Source organism: Sciurus vulgaris, assembly GCF_902686455.1.
Source record: "Sciurus vulgaris genome assembly, chromosome: 8".
NCBI classification, from domain to species: Eukaryota; Metazoa; Chordata; class Mammalia; order Rodentia; family Sciuridae; genus Sciurus; species Sciurus vulgaris.
The window spans coordinates 55,477,312-55,493,050 of NC_136468.1; the positions used below are offsets into that span (position 1 = coordinate 55,477,312).

At 36.5% G+C, this 15,739-nt stretch overlaps 1 protein-coding gene and 1 pseudogene across 5 annotated transcripts in view; one reads left to right on the forward strand and one right to left on the reverse strand.

Annotated features, from left to right (window-relative positions):
- The first annotated feature begins 138 nt into the window (after positions 1-138).
- LOC306668396 (lysophosphatidic acid receptor 1-like) lies at positions 139-5,657 on the forward strand (annotated as a pseudogene). The gene has a single exon. The product of its transcript is annotated as a lysophosphatidic acid receptor 1-like (transcript).
- A 1,080-nt stretch (positions 5,658-6,737) lies between these two features.
- Positions 6,738-15,739, reverse strand: part of CROT (carnitine O-octanoyltransferase) — a 43,514-nt gene continuing 34,512 nt past the window's right edge. For all 4 annotated transcript variants that reach the window (XM_079151703.1, XM_079151704.1, XM_079151701.1 and 1 more), the window contains exons 13-17: positions 13,539-13,662; positions 12,574-12,652; positions 12,398-12,491; positions 12,151-12,270; positions 6,738-7,397 (exon numbers count right to left, since the gene is read on the reverse strand). In XM_079151703.1, coding sequence (XP_079007829.1) covers positions 7,277-7,397; positions 12,151-12,270; positions 12,398-12,491; positions 12,574-12,652; positions 13,539-13,662 — 538 coding nt within the window. In that variant the 3' untranslated portion in view covers positions 6,738-7,276. The remainder of the gene's footprint in view (positions 7,398-12,150; positions 12,271-12,397; positions 12,492-12,573; positions 12,653-13,538; positions 13,663-15,739) is intronic.

The following is a 15,739-nucleotide window of genomic DNA, read 5'->3' on the forward strand; positions in this document are numbered from 1 at the left end:
GGGTTTTCCAATCTAAGGTGCATATAAATTTATATAATCATTACATCTTTATGTAGCATTCTTTGTCTTTTCTTATAGTTTTTGTTTTTAAATTTTGTCTGACATATATGTAGCTACTCCTATTTGCTTTAGGTTTCAATTTTCTTGGAATATAATTTCCCATCCTTCAGCTTTCTGTTTTTACTGGTGAGGTGAATTTATTGTAGGCAGCATATTATTGGTCTTTATTTCTTATCCATCCAACCAGTCTGTATCTTTTAATTAGAGAATTTCTTCTATTTATATGCAAGGTTATTATTAATGGGTAAGGACTTACTCCTGTCCTTTTTGTTGATTTTCTTCTAGTTGTTTGAATACTCTTCATTCTTCTTCTTTTGTTCATCTTTGTGGTTCAGTGGTTTGCCATATTGCTGATGCTTGATTCTTTTCTTTTGTAAATCTACTTTTCTAGTGGGATTTATATTTTCACATGCTTTCATGATGGTAGTTATATTTCTTTCACTTGTAGATATCAGGTTCCCTTAAGCATCTTTTGTAAGTCTTGGTCTGGAAGAAATGAATTCTCTCAGTTTTTGCTTGTAGGAAGAACTTTATTTCTTCTTCATTCCTGAAGGCTAGCTTTGTTGGGTGTAATAATCTTGGCTAGCAGTTATTTTATACCAAAACCTAGATATGTCATTCTGTTCCCTCCTGGCCCTTAGGAGTTCCACTGAGAAATTTACTGTTAGTCTAATTGGAATACCCTTAAATGTGATTTTGTATTCTTGCAGATTTTATAATATTTTTATCTTATATTTTTGACAGTTTAACTATAATAAGTTTTGGTAAAGATCTTTTCTGGTCATGTACATGTTTCCCCCAAGATTAGGGGAAGTTTTCTATTATTTCATTGAATAGATTGTCTTTGCCACTAACTTGTTTGTCCTCACCTTCAGTTATTACAAAGATGTGGATATTTGTTTAATGGGTGGGCAAAGGTCTTGATTGCTCCTTTTCCTTTTCTGTGATATTGCAAAAGGCCTGTATTTGAATTCAGTTATTTTTTGTTCCTTCTGCTTGACCTAGATTGTTAGTGATGCTTTCACTTGTATTGTTTTATTTTCCTTATTAAGATCTTCATTTACAAGATTTCTGCTTGGTCCTTTCAAAATTCCTCCTTTTGCTGAGTCTCTTATTCATTTCCTCTGTTTTCTTGCTAATTTCATTTAACTGCTTATTTCGTATTCTCTTGGATCTCACTGAGCTTTTTAAAAAATAATCACTCATTTAAATTAAATTATTAGGCATTTAATCTATATTTAATTCTTTTAGAATCTTTTGCTACAGTCATGTTCTTCTGGAAGAACTTTCTTGTCCTTATGCTCCTTACATGGAGTTTTGTGCATCTGATGAATTGAGCCTCTCTACCACTTTTATGGTATAGCCTTCTTAGTAAGCAGGTTTCTGCTGAAGATGTGTCTTAGGATATCTGTTTTGTAATGTTACTTTTATTTCCAGGTGAGCACCATGATGCAGTATTCCTGTAGCTTCCTTGGTTGTGATCAGTGATTAGGGGCATAGTATGTATGGTGATGGAGTCAGACACACTGTCTCTGCAGGCCATGTAAAAATGGGCATATTCTAGTGGTTTAGAGAGTATCAGGTGTGAGGTGCTGTGTGTCTACCCCTACAGTGGGAGTGGTGGTCCCTACCAGATGATGGGAATTTCCTCAGGCAGTGTTGATGCTCTGCTGCTAGTAAGGGACTCTGTCACTGGCAGTCCTAGCTGTGGTCAGAGACCTGAAACTTTTGTCCTCTGACTATTCAGTGGTATGGGCCCAGATACTGCTTGACGGGTGACAGCAGAAACCATGGTGTTCCACTCTACCGGTTTGGTGACAGTGCCTTCCCAAAAGTGGGACCTCAATTGGAGCTCAGCAAAATTGCATTTATCATGCCCCAACCATGCACACCCTCGGACAGGGTGACAGCCAGATTCAGAGTTACTCAATGCCCCTCGGTATGCACCTGTGGACAGCACAGTAGTGGGAACCACCACATTCTCTCCCGCTCTGTAACGGGTGCCTGACGGTGGCACAGTGAGCGGAGCAGCAGAAACCACATAGGTGCCTGCCTTCAGTCCGGGCATCAACACAAATCTACAAGCACTGACCATGGCTTGGGTCTTAGAAGGCAAGTTCCTGCTTCTGATTTTCCGGGATGGCACCCTCCATGTCTCAATGTACATCTCCAAGAGTACAGAGTAGCCAGCAGGCTTAGGTCACAGTCACTTTGCTGGGCCAAATTGGGTTCACAAACCAATGCAGTAGATATTTATGGAGTCCCAAAGATGGTAATATGCAGGTCTTTTAGATCCATAAAGCAGTTAGAACTCAGACAATAGCTCATTTATAAAGATGGCTCCTGACTATAACACCCTACAGGTACACTGGGAGATGACATGAGATCCTTTTCCAAAGCAAGGCAACTGTGTAGATTTCAGGATGGCCAAGTGGGGTGCAAATCTGTGAGGACTGAAACTTTCCAGGAACTAGAATAGCCAGTATCCACACTAATACTTTACTGGGACGTTTTCATCCTTACCATTGCAAAGGAGAGAATCCCTCTCCCCCAGCTGTGGAGCTAGTGTGTCAGATGCTGTGATTTTTTTTTTTTTCTCTCTTTTTATGGTGTTATCCCAAGTTTCTGAATCTTAAAAAGGTTCCAGTCTGTCTCTTGCTGCTTTCCAGTGATCACCCATGGTCATGCACTTTAAAACTCGTTACCCTGCGTCGTCTTTGTGGGTGAGGAGGTGAGTGGTCATTCCTCTATTCAGCCATCTTGGATCTTCTCTAAAGTTTAAGTGAATGTATTTCCATGTTTACCATCCAAGTTCAAGTGAAAATATATGTTACCAGTCTAACTTAAACTATCTTAGATAACTGTGCAAGCACATATTAGTTTCAACAGCAAGAGTCATACATTTGAGTATTGCCTTTTTAAAAATAATTTAAAACTCAGTAATTTAATATGTACATCTTTCTTAGTATAATTTGAAACACTGAAACATTTAAACATGTTAAATTTTATAATCAACTGCACTGTTCCCTTTACAAATATCTTTTTTCCAGAGAATTGATCATTTTCCTACAACAAAGAAAGGTATGTTTAGATGGAGAGCAAGAAGAAATATTTTAGGAAACCCTTGGAATCTAACCACAGTGAAATTTTTCCCCATGATTTTTCATTTATTTTCTACAGCATTATCAGTTCTTATTGACATAACAAGTTATTTGGGTTGATAAATTTCAAAACCAAGATCTTCTATCAGTAATAAATCAGATATTACCAGAGAATTTTTCAAAGGTGAACATGTATATGTGTAGATTGGATTTTAGTAGACAAGAGTAGGACAAAGAATGTTACTTCAGTGACTCAAAGTGAGAAGTATTCAATTTATTCCTGTAAAATTATTCTTATACTTAGAGGGATCGTGAGGCATCTGCCTCTGAAAATTGATTCAGTAGGTCTGCATTGTGGCCCAGGAGTCTGTTTTTAAAAAGCAATCTGGTGATTTCAACTTCAGGCAAGTTAAGGAAACATGTTAAGGCATGGATGAAAGGTTTCTCTGCAGGAGCTACAGCTTCCAAAATACCCAACTTGTTAGACATTATTTATAACCAAATTATTCTAGACATTCATGGATCTGGAGACTTAGGGGAGCAGAGCCACACTGCTCCAGTTAGCATGCAGCTCTAATCTGTCAAACTCAGAACCAAAAACACACACCTTTCTAGAAGCAAAGTTGACCCTTCTTGGCAGTCTCCAATCAAAGGCTGTCCTGGGAGAAACTTTGCACTTTCTTTGAAGTTTAGAAACTGAAGTAGGAGAGAGGCCATACTTCAGGGAATCTGTGGGCCCTGTGATGTCTTCTAGAGCTTTTTGCATGGGGAGAAAAGAGACAAAATGAAAATGCAACACACAGAGGAGTCCTCTGAAGTTCTGCAAGTTTTCTGGCAGTGGGGTTCAGTTTCTTCTAGCATGACCCTGATCTGATCAGCAACCACAAGAATTGGCCCCTGTGTGTGGCACTGTACTGCTGGGGCCTGAGCACCACCCACAACTACAGTGCTATCATGGCTGCTGCCTTTACTTCCACCCCTGTGATTTCACAGCCATGAATCAACCACAGTGCTTCTACAATAACTCTATTACCCTCTTCAGTAACTTTAGTGGAAAGTATTTTGCCAGAGAATGGAACACAGCAAGCTGGTGATGGGGCTTGGAATCACTGTATCTTCATTTTGTTAGCCAACCTCCTGGTCATGGTGGCAGTCTGTCAACCATTGTTTTCATTTCCTACTTATTACTTAATGGCTAATTTGGCTGCTGTAGACCTCTTTGCTGGTCTACAGCAGCCTACTTCTACCTAATGTTCAACACAGGTCCCAGTACTCAAGAGACTGATCGTTAGCATGTGGCTCCTTCATCAGGGCCTCAATGAAACCAGCCTGATGATATCTGTGGCCAACTTACTGGCTATTGCAATCAAGAGGCACATTACATTTTTCCACATGACTCCATACACAGAAGAACAACTGGCAGGTAGTGGTGGTTACTGCGTTCATCTTAGCTATGGCCATTGTTACGGGCACTATACCCAATGTGGTATTATCTGTGATATTCAATATCTGTGATATTGAAAACTGTTCTGACATGACATTCCTCTCCAATGACTCAGTCTTCTGGGCCATTTCAATTTGGTGACCTTTGTGGTAATGGTGGTTCTCTACGCTCGCATCTTTGGTTACATTCACCAGAGAATGTACTAGAATGTCTTGGCACAGTTCTGGATCCAGGTGGAATTGGGACATTGTGATGTCTTCTGAAGACTGTGGTCACTGTGCTTAGTACCTTTATTGTATGCTAGACTCCTAGATTGGTCTTGTTACTGCTAGATGTGTTTCCGTAGTGCAATGTTATTGCCTATGAGAAATTTTTCCTCCTTCTTGCTGAATTCAACTCTGCCATGAACCCTATTTCCACTGGGACAAGGAGATGAGTGCTATCTCAGACAGATCCTCTGCTGCCAGCACATGGAGAACACCCGCAGCTCCACAGAAAGCTCAGACTGCTCTGCTTCCTCAACCATGGTATCTTGGCTGGAGATTATAGAAATGATCACTCTGACTCAGAAAGGAAACCAAGATGTAAAGCCAGCTGTACTCTATGGAGAAATGAACTGCCTTCCCCAACTCAACTGCCAGCACATGGTAGGGACAAAGGAGAGAAAGAAACTCTTGTATTTAAACATTAACCCATGGCAGTATTGGTTCCTAGACCCCCAAGAAACTTGATATATATTGAAATTTGTTTATGTGACAACTCTCATCCAGATTCCCAGTCCTTTTGAAGGCAGAAAGTAGAGTTCTTGCAATAGAATTGAGGAGTGAACTCTGGAGTGTCCATTATAAGAAAAGATTGTGTTTTGGTGCAAGTAAGAATAAATTCTGACAAATTGAGTCCACAACTTCATTTATGTATAGGCTTTTTATTTGTAGTATTTTTTAGCTTTATTTTATTCATTTATTTTTATGTGGTGTTGAGGACTGAACCCAGGGCCTCACAAGTCTAGGCAAATTCTCTACCACTGAGCCACAACCCCAGTGCCAGACTTTTTTATTTTTTTTAAAGATGTATTTCATTTAATGAACATGTCTGTCTTTAAAACAAGAACAACACAACAACAAAAATAACACCCAAATGATTCTAAATGCCTGAAACTGTACTAGTTAAAAAACTATTAGTGAGGTAAAAGTTCAGATTTCTTCTATAGTTGTGAAAGATGTATCAAATGCCATAGGCACCAACTCTGAATGTTTCACAAGAAAATAGTACTAATACTTCTCAGGACAGTCTGGCCCAGTGTAAAGGGTTTAAGTGTTAATTATTATAATGCTAAACAATGGTAAATGTTTAAAAGGGGGATGTATACACCAGTGTGCTAAGTATACTGAAATCTATGTATTAAACTATGTGGCAAAGTGCTATAAAAATTGCTCCCAGTAAATCATGCCCTCTGTCCCCATTCTTAACACAGTGACTTTGTTCTTGAGAGTAGAAACTTTTCCCCCCAGCTCTAGAATCTGGACCTCCCTTTTGAATTGTGACTTACCTAACAGAATGCAGCAGAAGTGACACTATGTAACTTCAGAGCCTAGGCCTAAGAAACCTTGTAATTTCCACCTTCACCTCTCAGAAGAACCCAATACCAAGTACAGGACATCCAGTCTTGAATACTGAATGATTAGAGATCACATAAGGAGACAATCCTAGCCAAAAAGTTCTAATAGGTAAGTCCACCTTAGACCTTCTAGCTTCAGTCCTACCAACTTCATACAGCTGGATAAACAAATTCAGGCAAGCCAAGCAGAAGAATTTTCTAGCAGGGTAAAATCAACTGATAGTTTTAAGAAAGGGTAAGTTGTTCTAAGACACTAAATTTTGAGTGATTTATTTATGCAGTAATAAATAACAGTTCTGAAAATACAATTAAGTAAACAGGAATGAACCATTTTTTCAAACACAAGTTTTATTTTCTAAGAGCAGAAACTATAAAATCAAGTAACAAGGAAGAAAAACTATAAAACCCTGAGACTGATTCAATATTTAGTCAACTATAATAATTTTAAATATAAGTGCTTTATTTTTATATTTATAAAACTAATTACAACATTCATAATTTTGTTAAGATTGTGTGTGTGTGTGTGTGTGTGTGTGTGTGTGTGTGTGTGTGTTTTGGAGGATGTAACTCCCTACTAAAAGTCAATTCTTCTGTCTGTTCAATAGAAACTATTTTAGATCACCATTAAACTTTAGTGGTTCCCCCCATCAAAATATGGACTCATCCCTGTAGTGAATGAGAAAGCCATTGATTTTTAGGGAAATTAGCATTCAGTAATGAATGTCATACCCTTTGGCAATTATAAAGTGTTTAAGTGCTTGAAAGATGAACTCTACAATGAAATTCAGGGAGATATAATCTATATAAGTACCAACAAAAATATTTAAAAATTAGACTAAGATTTGCATTGTTGAGGCTTATCTTAAACATTGCATAGTTCTATATCACTATTATAATTTGCATTGTTGCTGCATCAGAGGAAGCTTCAAATTTACTACCTTCTGTGGTAGAATGAAAGCATGATTCTACTTCATTTCTACATTTACCATCTCATATCCCCAGTCTACTCTCGGTACTAGTTTAATGATAAATTTTTTAGTAAGTGCTTAGTCTCTAAAGATGAGCAGTGTTCATCAACTGTATCATATCATGGAAAGCATGAAAAATCTGCTGAACTAATTTTTCTGCATCAGTCTCCGGACATGATTTCCAGGCTGAACAGGCCACAACAAACCTGTGAAGCACAAATAATGAATGATTATGCAAAATAAATTGTGATGGTGGCTAGAGTCAGAACCTTTATTCCATCTGTCTGTTTGTACATGAACTATGAGTTCTTGCTGACCTTAGGTATATGCAATCTGACACAATTTACAACTGAAGGAAAACCCACCTTATAAATAATATTAGGGAATCCTAATTTGCTACATGATGACAGCCTTGGGCAAAAGTGAACAAAAAAATTACAGTCCAACAGTGTTCTGGAGCAAGGTCTTACCTTCAAAACAGAACATAAAATTCTTCCTAAAAAATGCCATTGGAATTAATTGGAATATGAATTTGTGTTACTGTCTGTGGCAAAAATTGAACTGTTTTTAAAGAGTATAACACTTGAATAGTACTTAAGGAAAAAAACAGCTTTTATCACTTATCAGTATTTCTAGAAAAACCAAAGAAAAAAGCTCTCTTGGGGTTAAGTCATTCCTTCTACCACGTCCTTCTAGATCCCCGTGACACAAAAACCCCAAGTAAAAAAATGGTGCCAGGAAGTCGAAGTACATGGGAGAGAAGCCAGGCTTCTGGTGGGCTAAGGGTAGAAAACTGGGCTCCAACTTTCATGGAACTAGCCTTCCTCTTTCCAGACACTCAGAAGTTTTTATGAAGTACACAAATAAAAAAAGTGCAGTGTAAAGCTTTGTACTGGATAGCCATGTAATTTTCACATTACTGAAAGAGATGGCAAATTATGACTTTAACATGAGCTTTAGATGAAGCAGAATGAAATAAAAACATGTTCTGGCCTTGCATATGATGATGAAATCATTTTTCCCCAGGGCTGGGAATCAGTACCAGAGCTTTGTATGTGCTAGGCAAGTGTACCACCATTGGGGTACATCCCCAGTCTACTGAAACCAATTTTTAAGTGATTTATATTTGCTGAAAGATAAACAGGAAACTTTAGAAAAAACTGCCTTATTTTCACTTAATGATTCATGATTACAGGATAATATTCCAGTTGTACTATGAATGAATTTCCCAAAGTCTTAGAAACATTTGTTAAACTTTTAAAAAACTTTTATCATTCTAAAATGATAAACATAACCATTCCTACTTTCACAGACAATTCACCAAACAGAAGCCAATAAACTATGAAAAAAAATTTCACTTCATAACTACACAAAGAATTCAAGTTATAGTATCTTTGTCTATCAAACTAGTTAAAATATAGAACCTAGAGTTAATGATAGTATGATGAAATGAGAAAGACTATATTAATAACATGTTATTTGTAATGATCAGAAATGAGATAAAAGCAACTGGATAAATTATGGAAATTTAACTTATGGAAGACTGGAAATTTTCAATCCTTAAAATACCTCGAAGCATATTTAATGGCATTGGGAATTGCTTGAAATAAGTTAGACTGAAATCACAAAAAGGAAAAAAATTACAAAGATTTAAATTAGTAAAAATTATACACACACAATTGATAAACATTATATATTGAGAGTACCATAAATCCTGTGCCTTGCATGGAAAGTATGAAGATAACTTTGCTCATATTTTTTCATATTTTATAAGTTTTTTACAATGGGAATGTACTTTTAATGAAAAAATGCAATCTAAAAATAAACCAATTCTCCTTAAGTCACAATTTTCAAGTTTAACAATGAATGGGAAAAATTCTCTTCCAAATCCCAGGTATTTAATTTGAAAATTATTTTGGATGTATTATAGTGATAACTCATAAATGTATACCTTTAATTCTATGAGCACAATGTGCATATATCCAACTATCTACTGAAATAGTCTCTTGTGTATAAAATAATGATTTCCTACATTAGCAGAACTCTCCAAATCAACATGTACAAAACAGTTCTTGATTCTACTCAAGGCTCCAAACCAGTTTCTCCCCTAATTTTCTCCATGCCAGTAAATGCCAGCATCAGAACCAGCAGCCCTACTGGTTCTAATTCCAAGATACATCTCAGAGGTTCCACTATTCTCTACCTTATCACAATCTTGTACAAGTTATCAGCCTTGCTTCCTGCTATGGTTGGATGAAGTCTGTCCCTTTAAAACGCAACACAAGAGAAGTGGTGAAATCTTTAAAAAGTGATTAGATCATCAGGAGGGATTAATGCCATTCTTAAGAGACTAGACAGGTTTGGGAAGTGGCTCAGTGGTAGAATGCTATGCCTAACATGCATGAGGCCCTGAGTTTGGTCCCCAGCTCCACCACCACCACAAAAAAATAAATAAATAAATAAAAATCAAGGGACAGTACTTATAAAGGTGCTCCTTATATTCTGCATCTTCCTCACATGCTTCTGGCCCTTCCGCTTTCTCCCACAAATTGAAGCAGTGCAATGTCCTCACCAAGTATGGCCACTGATCTTCCCAGCGTCCAGAACTGAGCCAAAATAAACCTTTTCTTTATAAAGTACCCAGTTTCACGTATTCTGTATGTCAACAGAAAATGGACTGACACTTCCTAATTTCCCTCATCTCCTTCTTATGCATGTTAATACTCCTTCTAACAGCCAATGATCCTTTTACATGTAAGAAAACATGTAACTTCTGGGCTGAAAACTTATAAAATGCTTCCCATTTATCGTAGTAGAAAACCTAAACTCCTTACCATGTTATAAGGCCCTACATAAAATTTTCACATCAACCAAATCAGTATCTCCAGGATTTTTTTTTTTAAGTTGTCCAGGTGATTCTGATGTGCACTCAAAGCTGACAACAATGTATTACAAGATTTAGCTCCTGTCTACCTCTTTTTCAACCTCTTCTGACACCCTCCCCCTCAATTACTAATTTATAGATATAATGCCTCTTTCTGCTTCTTTTAATGCCAAGATCTGTCCTATCCCAGAACCTACAAACTTAAGCTCAACAAAGTTAAACACTACGTACAAAATACTTCTGAGACATCGTTACGGAGTTGGGGATATTACACAAAGATCCTGTTCTTGTGGGTCTTATATTCCATGGAGGGAAGACAGATAATCAACTCTTTACACACACATACACACATATTGGTTATTAATACTAAAAAGAAAGAACAGTTCTGAGAAGGCCAAGAGAATGCTATTTGACATGGTCATGGAAGCCCCCTCAAATGAGATGACATTTGAGTGAATATCTGCATAATTTAAGGGGGTGATCCCTGTATTGACCTCAAGAAAGAGAGTACTAAGCAGAAAAATCATAACTGTAAGTACCTTGAAGAGGGAGCTCATTTGGAACACTCAAGGAACAAGAAATCCAGTGTGGCTGGAGTAGAGTGAAAGAATAGGTAGTTGTTGGAGATAAAGTCAAAAAGCTGGCTAGATCATGGAGAGTCCTCCTTTACTTTACTATGGGTGAAATGGGAAGCCCTTGACAAGTTTTGAGTGAAGCATGACAAGCTATATACAGTTATATTTTTAGGACCACCTGGTTTTCAGTGTAGATGTAGGGAAGGATAGGTGAAAGCAAGATGACCATACAGGAACCTGTGGTAATCGCCTAAGTGGAGAAGATGGTGGCTTGGCTTGGGTGGCAGAACTGGTGATAGTAAGCAGTAGTTAGATTCATGTCTATTCATAAGGTTAATTCCTTCTCATTTTTTTAGTATCTCAGCTTTGATACCACTTGCCAGAAACTGTCCCTGAGTAGGATATATAAAACACTAATCTACTTCCCTATGAGTTAATCTCTATTATATCAACTGCTTATTTCCTGCACAGTATTCACCAGTAAAGTTATCTTGATTGGGTGTTTTTTTTTTTTTTTTTTTTTTTTTTGGGGGGGGGTGTCTCTCATTAAAGTATAAAATAAAATTTGTAAGGAAGGGAATTTTGATTTTGTCTGTCTTTTGTCCATAGTACCTAAGACAATACTTGGCATACTATAAATTCCCACTGAATATTTCCTGAATAAATGAGTGGAAGTTCTGCCCCAGGAATATTAAATGTAGAGTTTTCTAAAAGACAGAGAGATGAGGTATATGTGGCCTGAACCCATTTCAGTGCATACAAAACAGAAAATACTATTTGTTAGGGAAAATGTTAGGATGCTTACTTATTCTCTGAAAAATAATTTTGGAGTCCTGACCCCTTTTTATGAAAACATAAGATCTACATCTAGCCTTTATCATTTAACTTTTAATTTGTGCATTCATGTGCACAAGTTGAATACTATCAGACTTCATAATCCAAGGATTCAGAGGCCAAAAATAATAGGTACCACAGTATAGCTAGCTATGCATAAATCACACTTGACAGGGAAACAGATGATAAAATTTTGAAAAATTACTGACTAAAAAATCTTTAAGACAAGCATAAAAGCAATATATTAGAAACTCAAATATGTCATGAATAATATCATTCCAATTTTCACATTCCATTTGAAGCCCTGCTAAGTCTAATCCCTCACATCTGCAGATTTAGAGCCCATGATATGAAGGGCTGAATGTATTTTCAAATTTTATCTGCAAATACTTTATATAAACCAACTACGTTAAAGAATGTACTGGTTTTGGGGATGACAATATGATAACCAGAAACCATGTTCTACATAAAAACTCCTAAAGACTAATATCACAAGTGTCTCAAAAGCAGGATAGAGAAATATAAATACACATTAAATGCCCAAGTGGCAAAAATGGTTACTTATATATAGCAAGTGATAGATAACATAATTTAGGATAACACTATAGGAGAAAAAACATTCAAATAATGTTACTCTACCCAATGAGAATAAGACAGCAGCCTCACCTGTCATCTCTGATATGGTAGAAAAATCCATATCCATTATGCACCATGGGAACCATTACTCCCTGGACTCGTAAATAACCAACCAGACTTGTTGAGAGAACAAAATTTCCACCTCCTCCACTGTGTGGCACAAAGAAAGGATGTTTTACTAGGCCTATAGATGCTTATATTGTTTCTCAAGAACTTTAAAAAAAAAAAGAAAGAAAGAAACCAACTGACTCAGTTATAAAACACTATACAATATTACCTTCTGGAGAAAAGTGGGTCTGTAAACAGCTCTGGAACAGGGAGACCTTCCTCTTTTGCTATGAGTAAAAGACCTAAAAGATGACGGTCAAATCCTGCAATGAAACCCCAAATAAGAAGTTAGAAAAAATGTTTTCAACATAATTTTTTAAGTCAGAATAATTCTAACATAAGTACCTTTTCCAGCTGAACAATCTTTCATCATTTTATTATGCTTTGCAAAAGCCTGTAACATCTTTTCCTGCCGCTCAAGAAGCTATGGTAAAAATCAAGAAAAGCAAGTTTCAATACAAATAAAGAAATCAACTTTCAATGAAAACCTGCATAAAATCCAACTTAAAAAAAAACAAAAAACAAAAACCAGCTTATTAGAATTAGAATGTGGCTACTTTGGGAGAGAAAAGATCCTAGGATGACTATAACATGTGCATTCATGTCTTTCCTTAGTTCCTCTATTATCTTTTCTTTCCTGTATTCCCTGATTTTTGTTTTTTTTTTTTTTTTTTTTTTTTTTTTGGTGGGGGGATAGGAAAATAGAACTTTTAGGCAGCACTGAAGTTGCATTAGCAAACATAAAGACAGAAAGAACTGAGATTTCAAAACAAGTATAACTAAAAAATGACAATGAAGCAATTCTGTAAAAATAACATATATATTCATGTCTATGAAAACTAAAGAAACAAATATCAAAATTTTAGTAGGAAAGAAATAAGCTGTTATCTAAATACTTAAACAGTAAAAGTAGGAAACAAAACAAACACCTGTCATGGTCTTAGTGATTTCAAAAACAATCAACCACAGGAAGAATCCCTTCCTTTGAAAAATACTTTGGAAGATTTCTGTGCTTTACTAGTGTTGTTCTGATGTAAATCACTAGTACTGATACGCTCAAAATACTGAAGACCCTTAGATTAGAAAATGAAAACAGGCTTGTTTCCAGGTCTTCTGTTTCTTTGTTTTTACAAATATGCACTTCACTAGCAAATAAATAAATGCTTTGAAAGCTTCAAAAATTTTTTTAAAAGTCTCCAAGTATTTAAACGATCTAGGGAACTGAAGCAAAGAAGTTAGTTATTCGAGGGCCAAGGTTTCTCCAGAACAATTAAACAAATCCTGTGACTTTTTTCTTTCCCAATACTTACACTAGTAGAAGGATCTTGCATGGACTGGCACCAACTGACTGCCTCTATTGTACATGATCGCATAGTCTCTGTACGGCCATGATAAAAATATCTTGTCATAGCTGTTTCATAGCAGCAACCAGGGCTACCAAAAAAAAAAAATTCTTTTTTAAGTGTATCATAAGAAAATGCTCATTACAAGTGGTCATTACAAATACAGTTACCTAATAAAACTGGCTTTGTTGAGACTAAGGCCTACAATTCAGACTAGTGTTGAGACTTTCAATAACAAGGAAGCTATTTTTAAAACTAGACTAAGAAAATACTCTGGTACGAAGGGCTGCTTTCTGCAGAGGCTTGGCTGCTGTCAGGTTATATATACTGCAGTCTGTGGTAAGCAGCTTCCACAATATCTCCCAGCGGCCCATGCCTCCTACAGTTTGTAACCCCTCACTTTGAGGGTGGGCTGGATTTAATTACTTGCTTCCAATGGAGAGAACGCAGCAAGTAATGGGATGTCACATCTGAAATCAGGTTAGAGAGCTCTCTTGCTATTTTACTTTCTTACTTTGAAGAAAGACAATTGCCATTCTGGGAACTATCCTATAGAGAGGCCAGGTAGCAAAAGACTAAAGGAGGTAGTTGTAGCCAAAAGCTAGAGAGGAACCGAGTGCTGACATCACCTTGTGTGTGAACTTGGACTGCAGATCCTCCCTGGGAGAGCCTACAGATGAAAACAAAGCCCTGGCTGACAATGACCCACGCTCACAAGAAGCACCTGCTCAACTATGCCTAGATTACTGACCTGCAGTAAACACTTGTGTTTAAAGACACTTAGTTTCAGGGTAATTTGTTACAAAGAAGTAAATAATATAGAGTACTTAACCTTTGGTTCCTTCATATAGAACATTGAATAACCAGAATTAAGTAAAAGTTCCCCAGGAGTAATATATCTGTTTTCTTTGATTGAAAATGATATACAATTTTAGTATTTTAAATTGTTAACCACCTTGCTGGTGTTAGAATTTACAGGTTGGAGTGTGAGCAATAGGAGGGCTCCACTAACTAGAAGTTATTGAGCCTCTTCAGTGTTTCTCTGGGGTGAAATAAGATCCTTTTAAAGTATGAAAAAGAAAACATAAAAAATTTAAACAGCTCTAAAATAATATTATTTCAGACAAAAATAAAAATAAAAACCATTATAAATAGCCAGGCATGGTGGTTCATGCCTATAGTTCTAGCTAATCAGGAGGCTGACATAGGAGGGTCACTTGAGCCCAGAAATTTAAGATCACTCCGGGCAACATAGCAAGACCCTGTCTTAAAAAAATAAAGAATGAAAAAAAATTAAAAACGAATTACAAAAGAGAGTTACCACTGTGCAGTCTCCAATTATAACAGATCCTGACAAGGACCATTAATGGCTACATTTAGGGAGGAAGCCAGACTGGCATGCCTAATCCTAGAACTTAAGAGGCTGAGGCAGAAGGATCACCTGAGTTCAAGAGTTTGAGACTAGTTGATATATTATAGTGAGATCTCATCTCAAACAAAAACAAAATCACTCAGAAAACAATCCCCCAAAATAAGAAAGCGAAACCAAATTTCAGAGGAACATCTATTATGGATGCTGTCTGAGACCTACTCTCAATCTCTATACAATGAAATAAACAAATAGCATCAAACATTTTGTTTACAGTCATAAAAAATAAGAGCTGATTCTTAAAGTCTTTATTGATTTCTGGATGTTGAACCAACCTTGCATCCCTGGGATAAAACCCACTTGATCATGGTGCACTATCTTTTTAATATATTTTTGTATGCGATTTGCTGAGAATTTTTGCATCAATGTTCATTAAGGATGTTGGTCTGAAATTTTCTTTCCTTGATGTGTCTCTGGTTTAAGTATCAGGGTGATATTGGCTTCATAGAATGAGTTTGGAAGGATTCCCTTCTCTTCTATTTCATGGAATACTTTGAGGAGTATTGGAATGAGCTCTTCTTTAAAAGTTTTGTAGAACTCGGTTGAGAACCCATCTGGTCCTGGACTTTTCTTTGGTGGTAAGCTTTAGATTACTTCTTCTATTTCATTACTTGAAATTGATCTGTTTAAATTGTGTATGTCCTCCTCATTCAGTTTAGGCAATTCATATGTCTCTAGAAACCTGTTGATGTCTTTGAGATTTTTCTATTTTGTTGGAGTATAGATTTTCAAAATAGCT